This window comes from Eumetopias jubatus, unplaced genomic scaffold (genome assembly GCF_037043125.1).
Source record: "Eumetopias jubatus isolate StellerSeaLion01/CBP00866 unplaced genomic scaffold, mEumJub1_p1.0 scaffold_3, whole genome shotgun sequence".
Lineage (NCBI taxonomy): Eukaryota > Metazoa > Chordata > Mammalia > Carnivora > Otariidae > Eumetopias > Eumetopias jubatus.
Window position 1 is genome coordinate 96,852,385 of NW_028274809.1, and position 22,239 is coordinate 96,874,623.

A 22,239-nucleotide genomic window follows, 5' to 3' on the forward strand; every position below is an offset into this window, starting at 1 on the left:
TAGCCAGATCACATGGGCCTTCCAAGCCCCTCTGAGAAGTTTGGAGTTGACTCTTGAGTGTGTTGGGAAGCTACTGGGGCTTGGAGCAGAGGAGTGCCATTTTTGACTTCTACTTTAATGCACTCACTCTGCTTGCTATATTGAAAAAGGACAGGATGGGTCAAGGGGATGGAGGTGGGTGATAAACTGGAAGGCAATGGGGTGATATGATGGTGACTTGACCAAGGGTAACAGTGGAAGTATGTGGACATCAGCTGGAGGCTTCTGCAGGTTTTGATTTCCTAATAAAAAGAGACAGACCATACTAAATGGATTCTTCTCCCTTTACTCTACTCACATGAATGTGATGACCTGACCTGTAGCATCCATCTTTGGTCCAAAAACATGCTGAGACGTTGACCAGGGGCATTGTTGATGCCCCCAACCAAGAGCAGCGACTGTTCATTTCTAGATTTCTTGTACTGTGAATAAACAAACCTCTGTTGAGTGCATCTTTAGGAACACAGTACCCACAGTGATGCCCTCCTTCTCCTGCACCTCTTCATCAGGAGCCCAGTGACCTGGAAAACCAGGCTCCAAACTGCTTCAAGGAAGCAAAAAGCCCCTGTGTGATTGCAGGAGGAAGAGAGATCTGAAACATATTCTCTCCTAATCCCCCTTCATCTGAGCAAATTTTCAAATGGACAAAGTAATCAATTCAAGTGATAAATATAGCTTATTCAAAGGGCTGAATGAGTGGCTGGAACAATTCCCCAAACTCTGGTTTCCATTGAATAATTGAAATTATGCTAGGGCATGGAAATTTTTCAACAAATAAAATATGTCTGAAAATCTATTAAAGATACGTCTGCAAGAATCATTTGCAAAAGCCCAACTCAGCAATAAAAAATAAATTACATTTCCGTTTTTTTCTGCTGTTCCCTTTGGGAAAGAGCGTATTACTACCACTTTGTGGACAAATGGAAACAGTGCATTTTGGAATGAAGGATGTGATAAGTTCTAAACCATGAGGTTTAGTTGTTTAGGTAAAGATTCTACACTGGGAAGTGAAGAAGGAAAATTTCCTTGACTTCCTGTTGCTCAGATAATGTATATGCTGTTTTGTTTCATCCGTGGGGATTTTTGGAATCAGAGTTTTCCATCTGTGACTTTGAGTGATAGACAACTTTACTCAGATTTTGGAGCTCATTCAGGTCATTTGGACCAGCCCTGTGGGGATCAAAGTACTCACTAGAATCCCTTATTTCTATTTTCATCTCATCCTGAGCACAGGACTCAGAGGAGAAAGTCCCTTCAAAGGTAGGTTAGAAAGTTGACCAAGAGAATGTAATTTTTGAACTATAAATTGGAAGATCTTCTGAGTAATTTTTTTCTGGTATGATGCAGCTCTGCCAGTTGGCTTCAAAAGCTGGTCGGGGTTGTGTTTCCATCACCCTTCTATACTGTCTCTATTGGTTCAGAGAGCTTGCTGGACACCTCTTTAAATTAAGACCACATAGCTTAAAGCCACAATCCTTTTGCCTGTTCATTCTCATCTCATTATTTTTTGTTACAGCTCAGGGTGCTGGCCTGGGGTTCGCTAACTCCCTTGGGCAGGGCCGGATCTGTGATTTCCTCTCTCCAGATGGGTGCTGGCACTCAAGGGTTGCACATTTATGCAAGACCGCGGCAGCCATATTTACCTCCAAGCAGACTCATTCCAGAGAAAACTTGGAAGGGGAAAGAGACACAACCTCTCCTCACACAGTCCAGACCTCCTCCTAACTGAGAACTATCAGAGCTATGATTCCATTACTTAAAAGAAGCCATTGCCTCTGGCCCCAAATTAAGGAAAAAAAAATCAACTGCCCACATCAATTAGCTGCGTTAGAGGCAGCTCATGGGCGAGCTGGGGGGATAAGTGGTTGTTGAAACAGAAAGATAGGATAATGCAACATCACACGCTGCTTCCTCCAAGTGCAGTGGGAACTTCAACAATGGTACCAACCTTTGTCCTGTGAGCAAGTCAGGTGTGTTGGGGAAGGGAGGTGCAGAATGGTTCTTCTTTCCTTTCAGGGTGAGAGCAAGTTTACCAGAGCTTAGAAAGAGAGTGTCTTAAAAAAAGTAATTTCTGTCAGACCATCAGACCAAGTACTTTGTGTTTTAACTCACTTAATCCCCAAAACAGCCCAATGAGGAAGCTACTTTTATTATCCTCATTTTACGGACAAGGTAACAGATGCTCAGAGAAGTTAGATAGCTAGCCTGGAGTCATGGGTAGCAAAGGATGTCAAGGCCGTTGCTCTTCACCTCTCCAGACTGCTTGGAGGTGGCCCGATGGGCTTCTGCAGAAGCTCAAGGTGTGTAGAATTGGATTTCTATTTCATGGTGGCCTGACATCAGCTCTCTCGCCCAGGTTTGCACACCTGCCCCCTCGATTTCACTCCCTCTGTCTCTTTCCCAGTTGGCCCTCTGCAAACCATGGCTATGAGGGGGTGGCAGTGATTGACCTGAAGGGGGCAGTTGCTTCAGTAGCTTTTGGTCTATCTGTAGCAGGGTGCTGGCTGGTTGCCTACAGTGGGGCCTGGCAGCCATGGCCTTGGAAGTCGATTGACCTCACTGGTTTCTCCCACCTCAGAGGCAACCTGAATGTGAGGTGTCTGATAACTCCACTGGGTATTGTTTCATTTCCTGATGTAGCTGGAGAGGATGTCAGTAGAAGCATGAGTCCAAAGTGGTGCAGGAGGAGAGAACCCAATGGGGAGGATAAGGGAGCATCTGCCAATGCCTGCTGCCACGAAATCCAGTTACCCGGGTGGTGGCCTGTTGACTGGCAGGAGAAATGGGCTTGAGATGGTTTCTGGACCCCAGGGAAGCGTTCTGCTCCCCCACCATCCGTGTGCCCCCATTCTTATCTTGATTTCTGAAATTCCATAATTAGGCATTAACTTTAATACTCCTTATCTTAAAAATCAATGGTGCATTAGTTAAAAAGAGAAAAAGGAGAAAAATCTTGTGTTGATAGAAAGATCCAGTTTCTTGAAATCTGTAAGGAATTTGTTTTAATTATACCATACATATAAACATTTCAAAAAATACATTTTATTTAGTTTTTATCTTTTTAAGGATTTTATTTATTTATTTGACAGAGAGAGAGAGAAAGTGTGAGTGAGCACAAGCAGAAGGAGAGGCAGAGGGAGAGGGAGAAGCAGGCTCCCTGCTGAACAAAGAGCTGGATCCCAGGACCCTGAGGTTATGACCCGAGCTGAAGGCAGATGCTTTAACCCACTGAGCCACCCAGGTGTCCCAAAAAACTCCATTTTATTTTGAATTACACATGGAAGTGACTGTGGAATGTCAAGATCTTTTTACTGCCTTTCCAATTTTTAGTACATTAGATCTTAGTTTGAGCCTAGTTAAAATATTAATACTCTTGGGAAACTATAACTTTGTATTCCAGCCTCTGAGGATGGATATTCTATGTGATCTTTTTGGTCAATGAGATGTGAGTGGGAGAGGTGTAGGTCCCTTCTGGGTGGAAATGCTTAAGAACTGGTATGTTCTAATTCTAATTAATGATGCTGCATGTCGTATATTTGAAAGTTGCTGAGAAAATAAATCTGAGAAATTCTCACCATAAGAAAAAAACAATGTGTTACTATGCGTGGTGATGGATGTTAACTAGACTTACTGTGGTGATCATTTCACAATGTGTACAAGTATCGAAGACAAGTATGGTGTACACCTGAAACCAATATAAAGTTATATGTCAATTAAATCTCAATTTAAAAAAAGAAAAAAGAAAAATAATCCTTGTACTCCAAACAAACAAGTAAAGAATACCAGAAAATTAAAAAAGAAAGGAAGAAAGAACTGGTGTGGCTTTCCATGTTCTCTCTTCCTCGTGGTGAACATACAAATTGGGGTGATCATGCAAGTTGGGGTGATGGGTGTTATAAAACCGAAGACAGCGACTAGAAGGTGCCAGAACTTGCATATACTGTGAAATAAAATATTGTGTTTTGAGCTTTTAAGATTTTGGACTTGTTAGTTACTGTAGTGTCATCTAGCATAACCTAACTGACAGAGAAAGAAACAGGCCATAAAATTTGGTCAATGGTAGAAATTGTAGTCTAGAGAGAAATATCACTTTACTGACAGAGGAAGAGAAAAAAAAGCACTGATATTCCCAATTCCTAGATGAACAATTTTGAGTTTTCTTTTTATGCTCCCTGCCAGGCTTGAGGGAGTTCGTGAAGTGTTAAAAAGCAGAGAGCAGGGATCTCAAAGAGATGAAGAATTAGTCTGTATTCACAGATCAAACTGCCAACCTCTGGCTGACGGAGAGCTGGTTGGATTTGCAAACTTGGTTTTCTAAGGAAATACCTCTTGCGGTATCATCTGAAGTCTTCTCCCAGTTCACTTGTTTCAACTCTGATGGGCTGCATGCAAGAAAAAGCATTGGAATTGTCTTTCAACTAAATAACTTGGGATCTTTTGAACCCTTGTTATGTTTGGGCTGATGGGTTTTGGCCACGTTCTAAAAAAAAGCTATCCCTGCTGCTTTTGCCTCAGATCGATTTCCTGGAATGGTCTTCTGAGCTCACCCTTTGCTATCTGGCTTTCTTTTCTTCTTCCAGAGGAGAATCTATTACAAGCAAAACATGAATCCCCAAATCTGAAATTTAGGACCACACTTCATGGAGATCGAGCCTGCATTGTTCTTCTCAACACCAGCCAAGGTATCCTAGGCTATCCTGGGGGATAACCACCCTTTCTGTCACAGAGCCTAAGGCACGGCTATCCTTTTACTTTTTCACATCTGAGAATCATCAGAAAGTTCAGATCGTTTGTTAACTTAGTAAATGTTGACAGTTCTCACACCTATGTGAAAGCAGTGTTAGGTACTTTGGGGATACAAAGATGAGTAAAAACTCTGCTTTCTGAATATTCACTACTAGTTGTCAGCTCATATACTGCAATAATGGAGAGCAAAACATGGTGTGTTAAAAGAGGTTCTGAGCACCCTCTTTTCCTGAATTATGAGTAGGTGACTTGGGTAGATAGATTAATTTAATTCTCAATATAACTTGAATAAATTAGAGAATACCTCGAGGCTCAGTTTGGGTAGGGTGTTATGTTCGAAGGAGCAATATGGTAGCCAAAGGGTTATAGCAAATATTTTGGTTCTTTACTCAATTTTTTTTAAAAATTTTTTATTGTTATGTTAATCACCATATATTACATCATTAGTTTTTGGTGCAGTGTTCCATGATTCATTGTTTGTTCATAACACCCAGTGCTCCATGCAGAACGTGCCCTCCTCAATGCCCATCACCAGGCTAACCCATCCCCCTACCCCCCTCCCCTCTAGAAACCTCAGTTTGTTTTTCAGAGTCCATCATCTCTCATGGTTCGTCTCCCCCTCTGACATACTCCCCTTTTCTTCCTCTCCTGTTATCTTCTTCTTTTTCTTTTTTCTTAAAATATGTTGCATTATTTGTTTCAGAAGTACAGATCTGTGATTCAACAGTCTTGCACAATTCACAGCGCTCACCGTAGCACATACCCTCCCCAATATCTATCACCCAGCCACCCCATCCCTCCCACCCCCAACCACTCCAGTAACACTCAGTTTCTTTCCTGAGATTAAGAATTCCTCATATCAGTGAGGTCATGTGATACATGTCTTTCTCTGATTGACTTATTTCACTCAGCATAACACCCTCCAGTTCCATCCACGTCGTTGCAAATGGCAAGATCTCATTCCTTTTGATGGCTGCATAATATTCCATTGTGTATATATACCACTTCTTCTTTATCCATTCATCTGTCGATGGGCATCTTGGCTCTTTCCACAGTTTGGCTATGGTGGACATTGCTGCTATAAACATTGGGGTACACGTACCCCTTCGGGTCCCTACATTTGTATCTTTGTGGTAAATACCCAGTAATGCAATTGCTGGATCGAACGGTAGCTCTAATTTCAACTGTTTGAGGAACCTCCATACTGTTTTCCAGAGGGGTTGCACCAGCTTGCATTCCCACCAACAGTGTAGGAGGGTTCCCCTTTCTCCACATCCCCGCCAACATCTGTCGTTCCCTGACTTGTTAATTTTAGCCATTCTGACGGGTGTGAGGTGGTATCTCATTGAGGTTTTGATTTGGATTTCCCTGATGCCAAGCGATGTTGAGCACTTTTTCATGTGCCTGTTGGCCATTTGGATGTCTTCTTTGGAGAAATGTCTGTTCATGTCTTCTGCCCATTTCTTGATTGGATTATTTGTTCTTTGGGTGTTGAGTTTGATAAGTTCTTTATAGATTTTGGATACTAGCCCTTTATCTGATATGTCATTTGCAAATATTTTCTCCCATTCTGTCGGTTGTCTTTTGGTTTTGTGGACTGTTTCTTTTGCTGTGCAGAAGCTTTTTATCTTGATGAAATCCCAATAGTTCATTTTTGCCCTGGCTTCCCATGCCTTTGGCGATGTTTCTAGGAAGAAGTTGCTGCGGCTAAGGTCGAAAAGGTTGCTACCTGTGTTCTCCTTTAGGATTTGGATGGACTCCTGTCTCACGTTTAGGTCGTTCAACCATTTGGAGTCTATTTTTGTGTGTGGTGTAAGGAAATGGTCCAGTTTCATTCTTCTGCATGTGGCTGTCCAATTTTCCCAACACCATTTGTTGAAGAGACTGTCTTTTTGCCATTGGACATTCTTTCCTGCTTTGTCAAAAATAAGTTGACCATAGAGTTGAGGGTCCATTTCTGGGCTCTCAATTCTGTTCCATTGATCTATGTGTCTGTTTTTGTGCCAGTACCATACTGTCTTGATGATGACAGCTTTGTAATAGAGCTGGAAGTCCGGAATTGTGATGCCGCCAGCTTTGCTTTTCTTTAATTGAAATGGGAAAGAAGCTAGTGTGTTCTTAATACCTGGCCACCCTCTTTAAAATATTTTTTCTACCCTTGCTCCTCCTTTTAATATCCTTTGTCCCCTGAAAGTCTTTCTCTTCTACTCTCATTTCCCTGTCCCTAAAAACCATTGCCTGACAGTTGTAAACACAACTGTTCTCTCCATTTTCCCTTTTGCCCTTTCCAGAATCTCTACACTGTAGGAGTTGATCTGGCTTGCAAGAATTCTCCCTCCTTAGATGCCAGAGTGAGTAGTCACACACCCATTTTTGTCCCTGTTCCACAATAATACTTTTGTCTCTGTTTAAGTATCGGTAATATTTACATTGAATATGTTTCCTAACCATTGAACATTTCCACAACATTTCTTCATTGCTGTTTTGGGACCGAGCATGGTATAAGGTAAAGTATCGTGGTCTGGGAGGTCAGGAACTCTCCCCCCACTGGATTCATCACTTTGGAAAAGTCACTGAACACCAGGTTCATTTGGTTGCTTCACTATAAGCTACAAGGAGTTAGATCAGTTGGGTCTCTGAGGCCTCTCATGCTACACTCAGTGGAATCCCAAGTGATTGCCTGGTGGGGCAGGCACAGAGTGGAGGAGAGCTCTGGCACCACCTTTATTGTCAGAATGAGACAGCATGGCTAGGGAAAGCTCTCCCTTTTCATATGCTTTCAGTGCAAGCACACAATGTGTGGCCCTATAATGAATCAGGAAACATGTCAAGGATGGTTCATTAGTCTATAACAAAGATAAAAATATTTTAACAGTTTAAAAAGAAGGTTCATTCATTCTACACTCCTTGATTGTCATAGTTCTTTTAAAAAAATCTTCCTTCTTTTCTTTTCCTTTTCTTAATCTGTAGGGCAGCCACACAATCTGGGATTCCTGATATGGGTGTGGCTTTACCGTGGCCTGTCACCACAAGATGGACGGCATGAGCTATTTCTGCAAGCACATGCAATGCTCGTGTGTCATGAGGGTACTGCCCCATGTTAACTTTCCTGCCTCAGTGTTACCATGAGCTTTGTATTTGGCAATGGCTATATTGAGATATAATTCACATCCTGTACAACTCATCCATCTAGGGTGTGTAATTCAATGGTTTTTTAGTATATTCGCAGAGTTGCACAACCATCACCACAGTCCATCTTAGAACATTTTCATCACCCCAAAGAGGAATCCTGTACCTGTACCTGTCACTCTCCATCCCCCACTTCCCCAGCCTCTGGAAACCACTAGTTTACTGTCTCTGTGGATTTGCCTATTTTGCGCTTTTCACATAAATGGAGTCATATAATCTGCGATCCTTTGTGACTGGCTTCTTTTCCTTAAGCTCAGTGTTTTCAATGTTCATTCATGTTGTAGCAGACATCAGTACTTCATCCCTTTGATGACCAAATCATATTTCACATTTTGGGTACTCATTCAACTGTTGATGGACCATCGCTTCGTTTTTCCCCTTTATTTTCTCAAACGTACTCTCCTAATTTTGCTAAGATATGTCATGATTCCAAATGTCACTAGAGAGGAAGCACACAGCTGTTTCCTTTACCAGAATCTATTTATATGCACGTTGGACAGACACCTCCAAACTGTGGATCCCTACATAGAAGCTGGTTGACCATTTGTTAAGAACATGAGACTCCTGAGTCAGACTGCCTGTTTTGAATTTTGGTTTTTACCACTTATTCTCAAGTAGCACTTAGCTTCACCTTTTTACGCCTTAGTATCCTCATTTTCAAAATGGGTTTTATACCAGCACCTTCCTATGGCAGAGACTGCCCATCAGCCCTTAGTTACTGTTCTCACTTCCAAAGTGATAAAGCTCCATTCTTTGGAGAGACATGGCTCCCTGGGATGGAGGTTGTACTTCCTAGATCCTCTAATTGTTAGGTATGACTTTGTCTCTACCTCTGGCCAATGGTATGCAAGCAAAGGCATCATTTAGCAGCTTGTAAGAGCGTTCTTTTAAAGACATCTGGCACATGCCCTTTTCCCCTTTTGATTTGGTCTCTTCCTCTATCCTGCACCCTGGAAGCTGATGCTGTAATCCTGGACCATAAGATCAAAGCCAAAACTACAAGATGGAATTTGGTTCCTGAAATGGGAGGCTGCAAGTAATAGACCCTAAGCATGTGGCATAGGATTAGTTGAAGGTGTCAGGTAGTGGGTGAGAATACACCTATTGCAGGCTAACAAACTGGTAAGCTTTGCTATGTGGTGATAAAACATTTACTAAAAACTCCTCTCTGAGTTGACTGGGAGGCAGAGCAGGGGCAGACTGAGGGAACTGCTGGGAAGATTTTACAGTATGGGGTGTGCTGGCTCTTTCTTGACACTCTTGCCCTAAGAGTGTCTGGCTTGGGTTAACAGCCTGTAGGCATTGGTAGAAGGGAGTCTGGCTTTGCTAAAATAGGATTCTACCTGCATCCTGCGATCTAAGTCAACTGAGACTGCAGTAATATTGGGGACCTGGCAGGCCTGATAATACCAAGGACATTTATCTTGCAGACTGAAGAGGTTAGTAGAGACTCTGAAACAGTAGCTTTACCAGGATACAGCTTACGGCTGCAAGCCTTTCTCAAAATCTTCTGTTAAGAGTTCTCTGCATCACCATAAGCAATGTAATATAATAATAGCGACAAAGGTCAGATAGGGTGTTACCTTTGCTCTAAAGCCTACTGATCTCCATGACTTCAAGGCAGCCACTGTGAGGATGAATGCAAGGGTATGCAGCACCGAAGCCAGGAATAACAGACTAGAGCAGTGGTTGGCAAACTGCAATCTGTCAGGCAAATCTGATCTGCTGTTGGTACCCTGTCCCCCTCCACCGCCGTAAAGCAGGTGAGAAAAAATGTGGACGGTTGTTTTCTTTCTTATCATGTAATTACCTACATGATACTCTTGATTTTTGCCTTTGGGCCCACTAAATCCAAAATATTTATTATTTTGCCTTCTGACAGGACAAGTTTGCCAATGTGTAGACTTAAGTCTTAGGCATAAAGATTAGGTCAAGATAAGATCTTGCACACAGAGTGACTGACTGCAGGAAAATAAATAGACAAGAAGTTTAGCAGATTTTTGAGGGAATTTTATTGTTGTAACTATTATCTTCACCTGCAAACGTCTGTAATTGTTCAAGTGCTGAAACAATACTGCTGATCCCAAACCTGCCCCAGCAGGAAGTCATGCTCTCCAAAACCCATATGCTCTCCAAGGATAGCACATGAAGTACCAGATGGGCCACCAACCAACTTACCCTGAGGCCTGAGAAGGCGCCATGGCAATTCTTGTCCTGTGGGATTTAACAAAACTACAATAAGCCAGTGATTGCCATGTATCACTGTAGTCACCCTTTTCCTGACAGGTGTTTTATTTGCCACTAAGAAGTCTTAGTCCATCATCCCATATTGTGTGTGTGTGTGTGTGTGTGTGTGTGTGTGTGTGTGTGGTGAGTGTGTCCTTTAGTTGGTAGGTTGCTGGGCAATGAGAAGCCATGTGTGTTCCTGAGGTGATGTGGTGTGAGTGGAAGGTGGTCTCTAATCTAGTCCCAGGTGACATGATTGTAAAACCATATTCTCATTTAGGCATTTCAAACATTTACACATCATTTGCATTTTTTTTGAAGAGGGTGGTAGAGAGCAGAGGGAGAAGGAGAGAGAGAGAATCTTAAGCAGGCTCCATGTCCAGTGTGGAGCCCAACATGGGGCTCCATCTCAAAACCCCGAGACCATGACCTGAGCCAAAATCAACAGACGCTTAACTGACTGAGCCACCCAGTGCCCCTACATCATTTGGATTTTATACAAAATACCTGTATAATATTCTGTCTTAAAAAATAAAAGTAGTAAAATAAAAAGAAAAATTCTGGCGCACATATTCAGCTGTGGATAATATTTGTGAGCTCTCTTCAAACGTTGGGAACAATGGGAGTCAGCTTTACCATTTCAACACAGATACCTCAGGGCTTCCATTCCAATTCATAATCACTCTTGAGAAAGGGGTGCCATTGTACTTTTGTGCTTCTAACATCTTCAATTTTTTTTTCATTTTGCTAAACCAGTTTCTTAAGATAGGACTCTAAGTTTCTTTTTCTTTTAAGAGACAAGTAGTTCTCATTAATTAATTATACAATCATTATAGCTACATTTTTAGTAAGTCTAGAAATTAGCACAATAATATCATCCTAATGCTACCAACCTAACCCAACTCTCAACATGGCCCTTCCTCCATTCTAGTCCTTTCTGGTATGTATTATAAATGGTTACAATCATAATGTACATAAATTTTACGTCTTGTGTTTCCACTCAATACCACGTAAAGGAATATCTCTGTGTTTTTACATAGTCTTTTAAAATAAGCTTTTTAATGGCTGCTTCATGTTCTGTGTAATAATGATTTCTGTTTTAGTCGTCTATTGCTGTGCAACCAAACCACTCAGAACTTAGTGACCTAAAACAGCAACAGTCACTCTGTTATCTCTCGTGTGTCTGGGGCTTGGGAAAGCTTGTCTTGGTGGTCTGAGTTCAAGCAGTTGCCATCCCATGGTGGCTGGATGTGGGAGAGAGTGGCTGGGGCATTTGGGGGCTGGCTGGGCTTCCATCTCTCTTTATGTAGTCTCAGAGCATCTCAGTGTGGAGCCCTGACTCGTGCTACTTTGGGCTTTCCTCACAATATGGCAACTTCAGGATGCTAGGACTTCTTATATGGTGGCTCAGGGCTCTAGCAGGAATGTTCTAACCAGCCAGGCAGAAGCTGCATTGTCTTCTATGACCTTCACATAGTGCCCCTCCAGCTACGCTAGTCAGTAATCAAGGTCGGCCTAGGCTCAAGGGGAAGAAATATGTCTTGCTGGCTGGGTGATGAAGGAGTCTGCAGAGATGTCTTAAAATTCAATTTCACAACCCGTTTGGTTATTCTTTTATCACTGGACATTTGTTTACTTCTGTTCTTTTTTTTTTTTTGCTGTCAAGATAATATTGTGATAAACATCTTCATGTGTATAGCTTTTCCCATATTTTATATGGAAGTAGGATTATCATTTTCAACAATATAATCTTTCATATGGCGCCTGAACTACATTGCCAAGGAACTTTCCAAAAGGATAGTATAGGTTTAAAATGCTATATGCAACGTAGGTGATGATATTTTTGATTTGTCATTATTAGCAATATAAAATACCATTAGACTTTTATTTTGTTCACTTAATATGTAAGATGGGTTTTGTTTGTTTAATTTGCATTATTTTTATAACTGGCAAAGTCCTCTTTCCTGTTTGGAATTTTATTATCTCATTGTCTTTCTAGTTCATGTATTGGGTCTGAATGTGTTTATTGCAAGTTGCTTGAAATTTTACATGCTAAAAATGTCAGTCACTTCTATATCATATTTGCCAGCTTAGTCTTTTTCTTTTGGTTAATAACTTTCCTTGGAGGTTAGGTGTTTTTAACTTTTTCCTACAAATGTATTCCTTGTTCTCTCTGATGTCTTTTATCACACTTGTACTTAGAAAGTCGTCCCTCCTCCAGACTTTCCAGAAGTAAAAAATTATCAGTGATATGAGTATCTATAATGATGTTTTCATGGCTACAGTTTTACATTTAACTTCTTTTTTTTTAAAGATTTTATTTATTTATTTGAGAGAGAGAGAATGAGAGATAGCATGAGAGGGAAGAGGGTCAGAGGGAGAAGCAGACTCCCCGCTGAGCAGGGAGCCCGATGCGGGACTCGATCCTGGGACTCCAGGATCATGACCTGAGCCAAAGGCAGTCGCTTAACCAACTGAGGCACCCAGGCGCCCTACATTTAACTTCTTATTCATTTTAAGTTTATTTATTATGTTACTTGGGTCCAAAGTAATTCTTCCTCTGATGCTAATCAGCAAAACCAATGCTATGGGATATTTCCATCTTTGCCTCCATTGGTTTATGATATCTTTTTACTACATATAAAATTCTTACTTATAATATGGTCTAATTCTGGACGGTTTATTCCATTGAATTTAAATAGCCTCATTTGTTGTTTCCCTTTGTTATGCTTATCTGTTCTCTGTCTTAGATGAACTCCATAATTAATATGCACTAAGTCCAAAGAAAAACTTTTTTTGAGAATATGATTGAGGTTGCATTAAAGCCTGAAATTCATCTTGAAATATTTGATGTTTTTGCAATATTTAGTTTGCAAATACAGGTGCACGGTATAGCTCTTCATTTATTGAAACTTTCAAAAAATATCCCTTAATTTATTGTAGCTGTTTGTCTACATTCTTGATTTAAAAACCAGGATTTCTTTTTTCCTTAAGGGCCACTACAGATATTGGATTGGTCTCATGGACAAAAGTCTTTTGATTGATGGTTAAGCAGTCAGGTGTCTCCTGAGTAGTCCCTTTAGCTCCTTCTAATTTTTTGGGGGGGGGGATTTTATGTAAAACATCTATAATTTTTGACTTAAAATAATTGTAGACCTAACGTTAAGCCAAACAGTAGTCAGGGGTTGCTAGGACGAGGGAAGGCAGGTTCACAGATTTCAGTCCTAAGAAGAGGAGAGGAAGTAGAGCTGGTAGAAGTGAAGGTAACTGAGAGTGTACAAAATGTCTTCACAGGGCTCAAGGCACAAGCACCATCCATGTCTCTGTTAGGGGCAGACATGGCACGTCACAGAAGGTGGCTCTGACAGATATGCTCTATCTGGAAATTCTGCAAGCTTGGAAGCCTGGGCCCATTCTCAGTGTCCAGCTAATCAAGGAGAAGGCATTGACACCCTCTTTGTGGGCAGAGGATGCCGCAGGCTGCCCCCAAGACAGGGTGTCCCGTTCTCCAGGAAGGGCCACCAGATAGGGGCACACTTGGGCACTCTCCTGTATAAACACCACCTCAGGTTCATTTCAAACATCCCAGTTTCCAAAATGCAAACACACATGGTCACGCCTCTCCTCCAGCAGGATGACCTCTGGGTGCAGTCATTTGAATTGACAATCAGTTCCAGTAAGTGCTGAGGGCTAGAGCGCCTCATCCAGGAAGAGAGGGGTGGGGGAAGGAGGGAGGGAGGAGGGACCCAAGTAGGAGGAAGGGGGGGCCATCTGGAAAAAGGAAGTTGCATACCAACTGTCAAAGGTCTGGCTGGGGGAGGGGTCATCTTTAATATGCACTAAGGAGACGGGTTTCGTGTGCCACGTCACTGCCAAAGTCACCTCTGCTGAGTGTCAGGCTGAAGCCCACGTCCCAGATGAAGGCAAGTTGGAGCTCCCTCTTATCTCAGGCAAAACCTTGCATTTAATAGTTAGGGAGCACATACATCACGCACCATTAAAGCTGCCAGTTTCCATCTCTTTCACACCATTAGTAGAATATCTATATCATTAAAGGAAGTGAGTTACAATATAAAAATATGGTAATTCAGACTGTCAGGTCACAATTGACAGCACATTTGGGGGGCTGTTTCCTGATCTGTCTCCAGAGACCCTATATTTAGTGAAAAGACATTTCCCAGAAAAGTTTTCATAAATATTCTCTATGGGAAAAATGTATATTTATCACTTCACATAAAAAGAAATCTAAAGTAAATGTTTTAGAAGCTGGCTTCTCAGAAAGTGAGTGGCTATTTTTAATCTGTAGCTAGAAGAATTTTTCTTACCAACTTTTTAAGAGTCAGGGAATGCTCTGGGTTACCTGCAATGTTAATAGCAACATTTCCACATTTTTTCCCTCTTCTTTGTCTTCCCTACAGCCATGCTTCATGCCCTATGGTTTGATTCTGGTGTTGGGAAGTATATTTATGTTTTTTCATTTTCTGGAGTTTCTGATGCTCTGATGTCTTGGAGACTAGCTGACAGGGGAGACACTGTCCCTCCCAGGGTAAGCCAATTCCTAGAGATAACTATGACTCCTCTGTACCTTCCACATGCAAACCAAAAACCAACTGATCCAAAGCCCATCTCCACCACCCACCTCCTTTTTTGGGCTCTCATACTCTGGGCCACTATTCCCTGCCACTGTAATCACCACAGGGCCAGGTACCAGATAGCTAGGGACAGTCCTTATGCCTTGAAGCCTACTTTAAGTATTCCAACTAGCCAATCCTAAATGTGCAAGGCCTGCTAACCCTGCCTCACCCATTTCTTCTAGCCAAAACCACGAGAAAAGTTCTCATCCATGATTTCTCCTCGCTTTCTCTGCCTCCGGACTAACGCCACTCCTTTCACCTAAGGCTCTGACGGTGTGGTGTGCCCCTTCCTCCTGGACACTGTGAGTAACTGACTATCTCTTCAATGGCAGTCCTTTCCTGATTTGTTGGCTTCACCAGAATGCAATAATAATAAACTCTACATTTTAAAGCAGAGGTGGAGAAATGCTCACAAATCTCCTCTCCAGTGGTTCAGAGGAGTAGATTATCCCTCAAACTGCATGTAAATAATCTTGCTGGCCACTCACTGCTTTATTGTAATAGGTCTCAGTTAAAATGAGACTTTATTCCACTTCAACGGGTCATCCTCCATACTGTCGGAGGGAAACCACATTGATGAAAATCGTTGGAATCCAGCAGCCATGGGAGAGAAGTATAAGGAAAATGAAATTGGAAAGCCCTAAGTTAGTCAGGGCAGGGTGAGCCTAGGGTCGGAAGTTTACTGAGGAAAGAGACTCTAAAAAAGGAGGCAGAAAAATCAGATTGGGGAAACAGGAGAAACATTCATTTCAGGAAGAGTAAAATGGAAAGATATAATTCAGTGGATATCTTCTTAGGCACAGCACTGGGTTCTGAGGGATGCCTTGCTCAATGAGCTGGGCAGCATGCTGGTCTTCAGAGACATAGAGACGAAGGATGCTGAAGTACCCGTGTGGGAGGACTTCACAGTCTCTTATGGTGAGTAGACATGGAAAATGGGCAACAGCTACTTAGTGTGAGTGTCCCAGTGGGATAAGTGTAGGGGCCAAGGCAGCACAAAGGAGGAAGGTAAGAGAAGTCATCCAGTAGGACCAGGAGGCATTTGCCCTGAGCTGAGGAAGTGGGGGAGGGGAGGTATTTTGAAGAAGGTTCCAAGCACAGCAGACAGATTTTGCAAAGGCCAAAAGAGAAAGTCAGGCAGGGAAGGGTTTACAACATACAATTATAGGAACAGGTTTTTATTTAAAAAAATTGTTAATTGTGGAACAAATCACATAATATAAATTTATCATCTAAGTATACAGTTCAGTAATGTTAAGTATATATACATTGTTGTGCAATAGATCTCTGTAACTCTGACATCTTGCAAACTGAAACTCTATACCCATTGGACAACAACTCCCCTTTTCCCCTTCCCCCCAGCTCCCAGTAATTGCCATTCTACTTTCTGTTTCTCCAAAGTTGGCTACTTTAGATACCTCTTGTAAGTGGAATCATACATTTGTCTTTTTGTGACTGGCTTATTTCACTGAGCATAATGTCTTCAAAGTTCATCCATCTTGTAGCTTGTGATGGGATCTCCTCTTTTAACGTGGAATAATCTTCCATTGTATGTATATAGGACATTTTCTTTATCCGTTCATCCATTGATGGACGTTTGGATTGCTTCCACCTCTTGGTTATTGTGAAAAATGCTGCAATGAACATGGGCGTGTAGATGTCTCTGAGATCCTGCCTTCAATTCTTTCAGATAAATACCCAGAAGTGGGATTGCTGGGTTATATGGCAGGTTTTTATTTTTAACGATCATTCTAGTGACTACATGTAATATTAATTGGATGGGGCAAATACTGGAGTCAGGGAGACCTACTGAGTAGTCTAGACAAGATATAACAGTTGCTGAGAGTAAGGTAGCAGAAGTAGAAAGAGAGGTGTAGATGAGTTCCAGGTAGAAAGATGATCACCGTGTTGACAGATTGAATGGGAAGCACGAGGAGGCGTGAACGGTGAGGCTCAGGTTTCTGGGTTGAGTACCTGACTGGATCATGGAGCCTATTGTTGTAGTAGAAGCATAGGAAGAAGAGGGGGAGTGGATCCTAACTGTTTTGGAATGGTGCTTTAACAGCAGTGGGGGCAGATGGCAATGGAGAGGTCCTGTCCTGCAAGAGAGCTGGCCCTGGGCAGGAGAAGCAAGAGTGGAGAGAAGGGCACAGACCAGAGGAAGCAGCCACCAGAGAATCTATTACAGTGCCCAGTGACTGGTTGATCCTGGGGGACTTACAGAAGGGAGGCCTCTCAGAATTTTGATGAGATTTTGATCAGATGGATGGCGGTATGAGACCAGGTTGCTTGGAATTTTATTTTATGTTATTATTTTATTATCATTTGAAAAAATTTTATTTATTTATTTGAGAAAGAGAGAGAGAGGAAATGAGCAGAGGGGAGAGGCAGAGGGAGAGCGAGAAGCAGACTCCCTGCTGAGCAGGGAGCCCGATGTGGGGCTCTATCCCAGGACCCAGAGATCATGACTTGAGCAGATGCTTAACTGACTGAGCCAGTTCATGACTTGAGCAGATGCTTAACTGACTGGAATTTTAATAAATATTTTGCCTGGTTATAGATAATTTGATTTTGACATATTTGTGGAACATGTATAGATAGCTAGCTGGGAATACTGGAATACTAATTTAGTACTTTTTAGTTAAAGCTTAGAGCAGAGTCAGGCTAAAGACAGGGATTTAGAACTCAGTTGTCAACATGTAGGTGAGAAATGTGGTTACGGGTAAGTGACACTTAACCAAGGAAAGCAGAATGGACAGCTAAGGAAAGTGTAGAACATCAGTGTTCTGGGACTAGTAGAGGAAAACTAGCCAGGAAGGAGAATGGGAAGGGTTAGGAATGGAAGAAAGGAGAGAGTAGTGTTGGAGACACTAGGGAGAATGAGAGAAAAAGGGCAGAGGAGATTTTTGGGTAGGTGGCCAAATCTGGACTAAGGGCAAGTGAGCAGAGCTGATGTGAAAGGGCAGTGTTATCCAATCCCTCCTTTGAGCTGCCCAGTGAACCTTGTAAATACAAAGACTTTGCCACGTTGATGGTGGCATGTTTCTGTTACTCTATATAGACTAGTTGTTCTCAAGGGGGTGGGTACTCTGGCTACATTTTTTTGTTGTCACAACTGGGACAAGGATGCTTTTGGCCATCTAGTGGTTAAGAAAGAAGCTAGGAATGCTGCTGGACATCCTACAATGCACAGGACACACTCCTCCCACCCCAGCAAAGAATGATCCAGCCCCAAAAACCAACTGAGAGCCCAAGAAACCCTGGTACAGACTTCGTGTGTTGGATATATTCATTCCATGCATCTTTTTAAAGCTTCATGCATGGTGTTTACGTGAGGACAGTCTGCGACCACGTGACATTCCAGTTCCTCCTAGTTTGTGGCTCAATAGTGGGGCCCCCTTGAATGATTTGACAGATTCCAGAGAACCAGTCCACCCTTTCAACCAACCCAAGCTGGACATTAGCATGGTAATTTTAGAAAGGGGAAATATATTGAAAGAATTAAACATCTGAACTCAGCAAGATCACTCTTTCCTTGCAACTCCTCCCAGCTGCTGCCGCAAGTCCACTCCATTTCAAGCCTAGGAGAAAAATGGGTCTTCTCCTAGTTGTACTCTTTGAAGCTTTGGCCCTGCTGGTCCTCCCAGGAACGTCCGCTACAGAGCCCCTGAATTCTTTTTAGCTTAGGTTAACACACTGGGGCTTTTCTTAATTGAGAGCACTCACGAATAACTCAATTTCCTAAAAATCAAACAGCATTAACTTCTGCTCCTAAGCAATCAAGCTTCCTGATCATTCAGCTGCTTCCTGTGGGTCCTCATTTCCACTATCAGTGGGGTGGAGCCGGAGTGGGAGCATGGCCGCTGTGTGCTCATACCAACTCGTGCCTGCACGCTGTTCTCATTGTCTCCTCCCAACTGTCAGAACTCATGGTTGGAGGTTCTGAATTAGAACCTGCTCGGGCATCCATCAGCTGGGTAACCAATATGGGCAAGGGACTTAATATCTCTTACATGAAAGGAGAAGAATAGTACCTCCCTCAGAAGGTTGCTTGGAGGATGAAACTGGTAAACACATGGGAAGTGCTCAGAGCAGTGCCTGGCATGGGGCAAACTCTCAAAATAACGTGAACAATATTAGTTATTTGCTATTGTATTGGTTTCTCAGGCTGCTTTAACAAAGTACCACAGACCGAATGGCTTCAAACAACAGAAAAGCACTTTCTCACTGTTCTAGAAGCTAGAAGTCCAACATCCAAGTGTTGGCAGAGTCATGCTCCTTCTGGAGATGCTGAGGAAGAATCCTTCCTCATCTTTTGCTGGCTTCTTGTGGTTGTTGGCAGTCTTTGGTGGTTCCTTGGCCTGTAGCTGCATCTCTCTAATTTTTGCCTCCACATTCACATGGCCTTTTTACCTACGTTCGCCTGCGTGTCTACAAATATCCCTCTCCTTACAAAGACACCAGTCATGGATTTGGGGCCCACCTCTGCCCCATCAGTATAACCTCATCTTAACTAATTACAACTGCAAAGACCCTATTTCCAAGTCAGGTGACATTCTAAGGTTTTGATGGACATGAAGTTTTGGGGAACACTACTCAATCTACTATGGTACCATTAAGGTTAATGGACAAATTCATACTGGTTTAGTGGGTGCTTCTCTAGGTGAGGAAAATCTTATCAGTATGTTTAATTTTTCCAGACACATTTTAAAAGCTGGTCCTTTAAAACATTCTGCATGTTATAGCCTGAACAGCATCCTATAGAGACAATTTATAAAAAAATCAAAAATAGCATTTGACTCAGACTTCCTTTGGCATGAGAGCTGATGGAGAGATTTGGGGTGGGAGGAGGGGGTTGAATTCGATTCAGCCTACCACCTGTCCATAGACAAGGGGATAGACATCCATGAAATCAACTGAGGCAGCATCGTCTGTAATGCAGAGTCACTTTTCTGGTTTATACCAAGCAGAATTAGATTTGTGTGTTCTGAATATCGAGCGACACAGTGTCCCAGGGCAACATTGAAAGACACGTGGTAAGAGAGTGCTGCCAGTTAGTACACTATTTATGAGCAGAAAATTCATGCATATATAACTTTAGGTGAGTGTCCTTTCCCCTGGTTTCCCATGAGGGAGACTACCTGATGCACAGCACTTACCTGTGTGTTCCCCATTGTATGCTGCTTCAAGTCTGTAACAGGTCCAAGTCTAAGGTATGTGCCACTTCCTGCACATTCTTGTTGTGAGTGAAAACCAGGTGATGCTCACCAGGTCAGTGTCTGAATGCAGTCAGATGCATAAAATACCCGTGAACCTCTCATGGAAAATACCCGAGAAGATTCAACTTCTTTCTATTCATTGCTAACTGCCCTTGTGTGTATGTCTTCTCCAGTGGTGGTTCTCAAAACTTGGCGTCTATACAAATCACCCAGAGATCTTCTTAAAATGCAGATTTAGATTCAATATATCCCAGATGGGCCCAAGGTTCTGCATTTCTAACAAGCTCCCAGGTGATGCTGATGTTGCTGGTCCCTGGAAAGCTTTAGCCTGGAAGGCTCTGTGTGAAATACCTCCCCTAAATCCTTTCCAACAGGTGGTACTTGTATACCAGAAAGGTACTTGTGGGATAAAGCTTATGGATTCTGAGAATGAGAAATATATCCGCTGTCCAAGGGATGCATCTGAGTATAGAGGAAAGAATGCCAGACTGGCAACTGGGAAATAGGTATTGGCATTTCAGTCCTGGCCTTGCTACTGAGTAGCTGTATGATCTTGGATATATCCTCTAACCTCTCAATGCCTCAATTTCTTTACCTGTACAGTAGGAGTGATATTGCTCCCTTTACCTATCGGAGTTTGCAAGAATGAACTGAAGTGATGTATCTTTAAAAACTCAGTGAAAAGTGTAAAGCATTATTTTTTTAAAAGATTTTATTTATTTATTTGAATGAGAGAGAGAGGAGGAGAGGAAGAAGGACAAGCAGACTCCACACTGAGTGAGGAGCTCATATGGAGCTCAATCTCATGACCCTGGGATCAGAACCTCAGCCAAAATCAAGAGTTGGGCGCTTAACCAACTGAGCCACCCAGGTACCCCTGAAAAGTGTAAAGTGGTAAATTGGTTTCTCCCTCCATGTTCTCTAGAGAATGAAAGACTTGTTGTTGGTCCAAACAGGAGAGCTCTGTGTTGTAGGGGGTTCCATTTGTGGTATCTGTGTGTGCTTCTTTGAGAGGTACCCTAGGACCCTGAAGGGTGCTTAAAAACATGTTCAAACCTAAAGCTTTTATTACTAACTTCCAGTAACTCAATATATTTAACATTTACTCAGTTAGCTCTTTGTGCATGACAGGTGTGGTCCTTGGACTATGGATGTATCAAGATAAATAAGGCAGGGCTCTGGACCTGGAGGAGTTTAATTCCACTATTAGGGACAGATCATGGACCTAGAGAGCCCAATACAAAGTAGAGGGTGGGTCATGTGTAATGGGAGTGGGGGTTTTCAATAAATTACCACGCTGGTCTACTTTTCCACTTCCCAAACCACTACCTCATAGGATTCCCACCCTCTGTTTCAAGGGAGCTAACATGTATCCTGGGTAATGAGGATAGTGTTGAATAGTGGTTGAAACCAGGGATCTGGAGCCAGACTGCTGGGTTTGACATTCAGCTCTGTATGACTTTAAGCAGCTTATTTAATCTCTTTGTGCCACAGAGAGGTTTACACTGGAGATGCTGTAATAGTATCTGCCATAGAATGTTGTTGTAAAGGATAAGTAAGTATAAATGATATATAGACATGTATACACACACATATGTATGTATACATGTATTTCCACAGTAAGCTCTATGGGTTAGCTACTATCCTACTGCTGAATGAAAGGGGAGTCCACAGAAGGCGGTAGGGGCGGGGTTCAGCCAGTGTGGGGCCCACGCGGCTGTGCTTCTACCCCCTCTGGTGGGGAATCCATAGGCAGGGTAAGGCAGCTGAGGGTGGAGGGCCCTGCCCCAGCGCCCACAGATGGACAGTAATGGGGCTTCCTGCTTGGATAATGTGGAGCCTTGAATGGCAGTTAGTTACCCCCCAGGGGTGGCTTGACTTTCACTCTGGGTTTGCTCCCCTGCCACTCCCTGGAGCCAGCCACACAGGTCACAGCTCCTGAGCAGCTCCTCCTTTCACCCTGGCCCCCCAGGTCATAATAGCTTGCCTCTGGGACAAGTTTCTTTCAAGGTCACACCTCATTCCACTCCCTCCTGTTGCTCTTCTCCTGGTCTCCCTGAGGGCAGAATGGGGTAGGATGGTGGGGTCTCCTCCCTTCTCCATTCTCCTGTGCAAATCCATTGTTGTGTATACGGCACGTCCCCTGCTTGTCTCAGGTCTTCTGTTGTTCTAGCAGTAAAATATGT

At 42.7% G+C, this 22,239-nt stretch overlaps 1 protein-coding gene across 19 annotated transcripts in view; it reads left to right on the forward strand.

Moving 5' to 3' along the window:
• The window catches only part of LOC114207321 (uncharacterized), a 107,707-nt gene that overhangs the window by 49,188 nt on the left and 36,280 nt on the right, over window positions 1-22,239 (forward strand). For 14 of the 19 annotated variants that reach the window (XR_015767879.1, XM_088021742.1, XM_088021738.1 and 11 more), the window contains 3 exons: window positions 4,620-4,721; window positions 15,017-15,136; window positions 15,632-15,752. Coding sequence is in view for 1 of the 19 variants with exons in the window: in XM_088021757.1 (XP_087877883.1) it covers window positions 15,711-15,752 (42 nt within the window). In the remaining 18 variants the exon portion in view is untranslated. Of the gene's footprint in view, window positions 1-897; window positions 2,010-4,619; window positions 4,722-14,618; window positions 14,747-15,016; window positions 15,137-15,631; window positions 15,753-22,239 lie in introns of those variants that run through there. The other 5 variants (XM_088021748.1, XM_088021749.1, XM_088021750.1 and 2 more) reach the window with 3 other exon arrangements.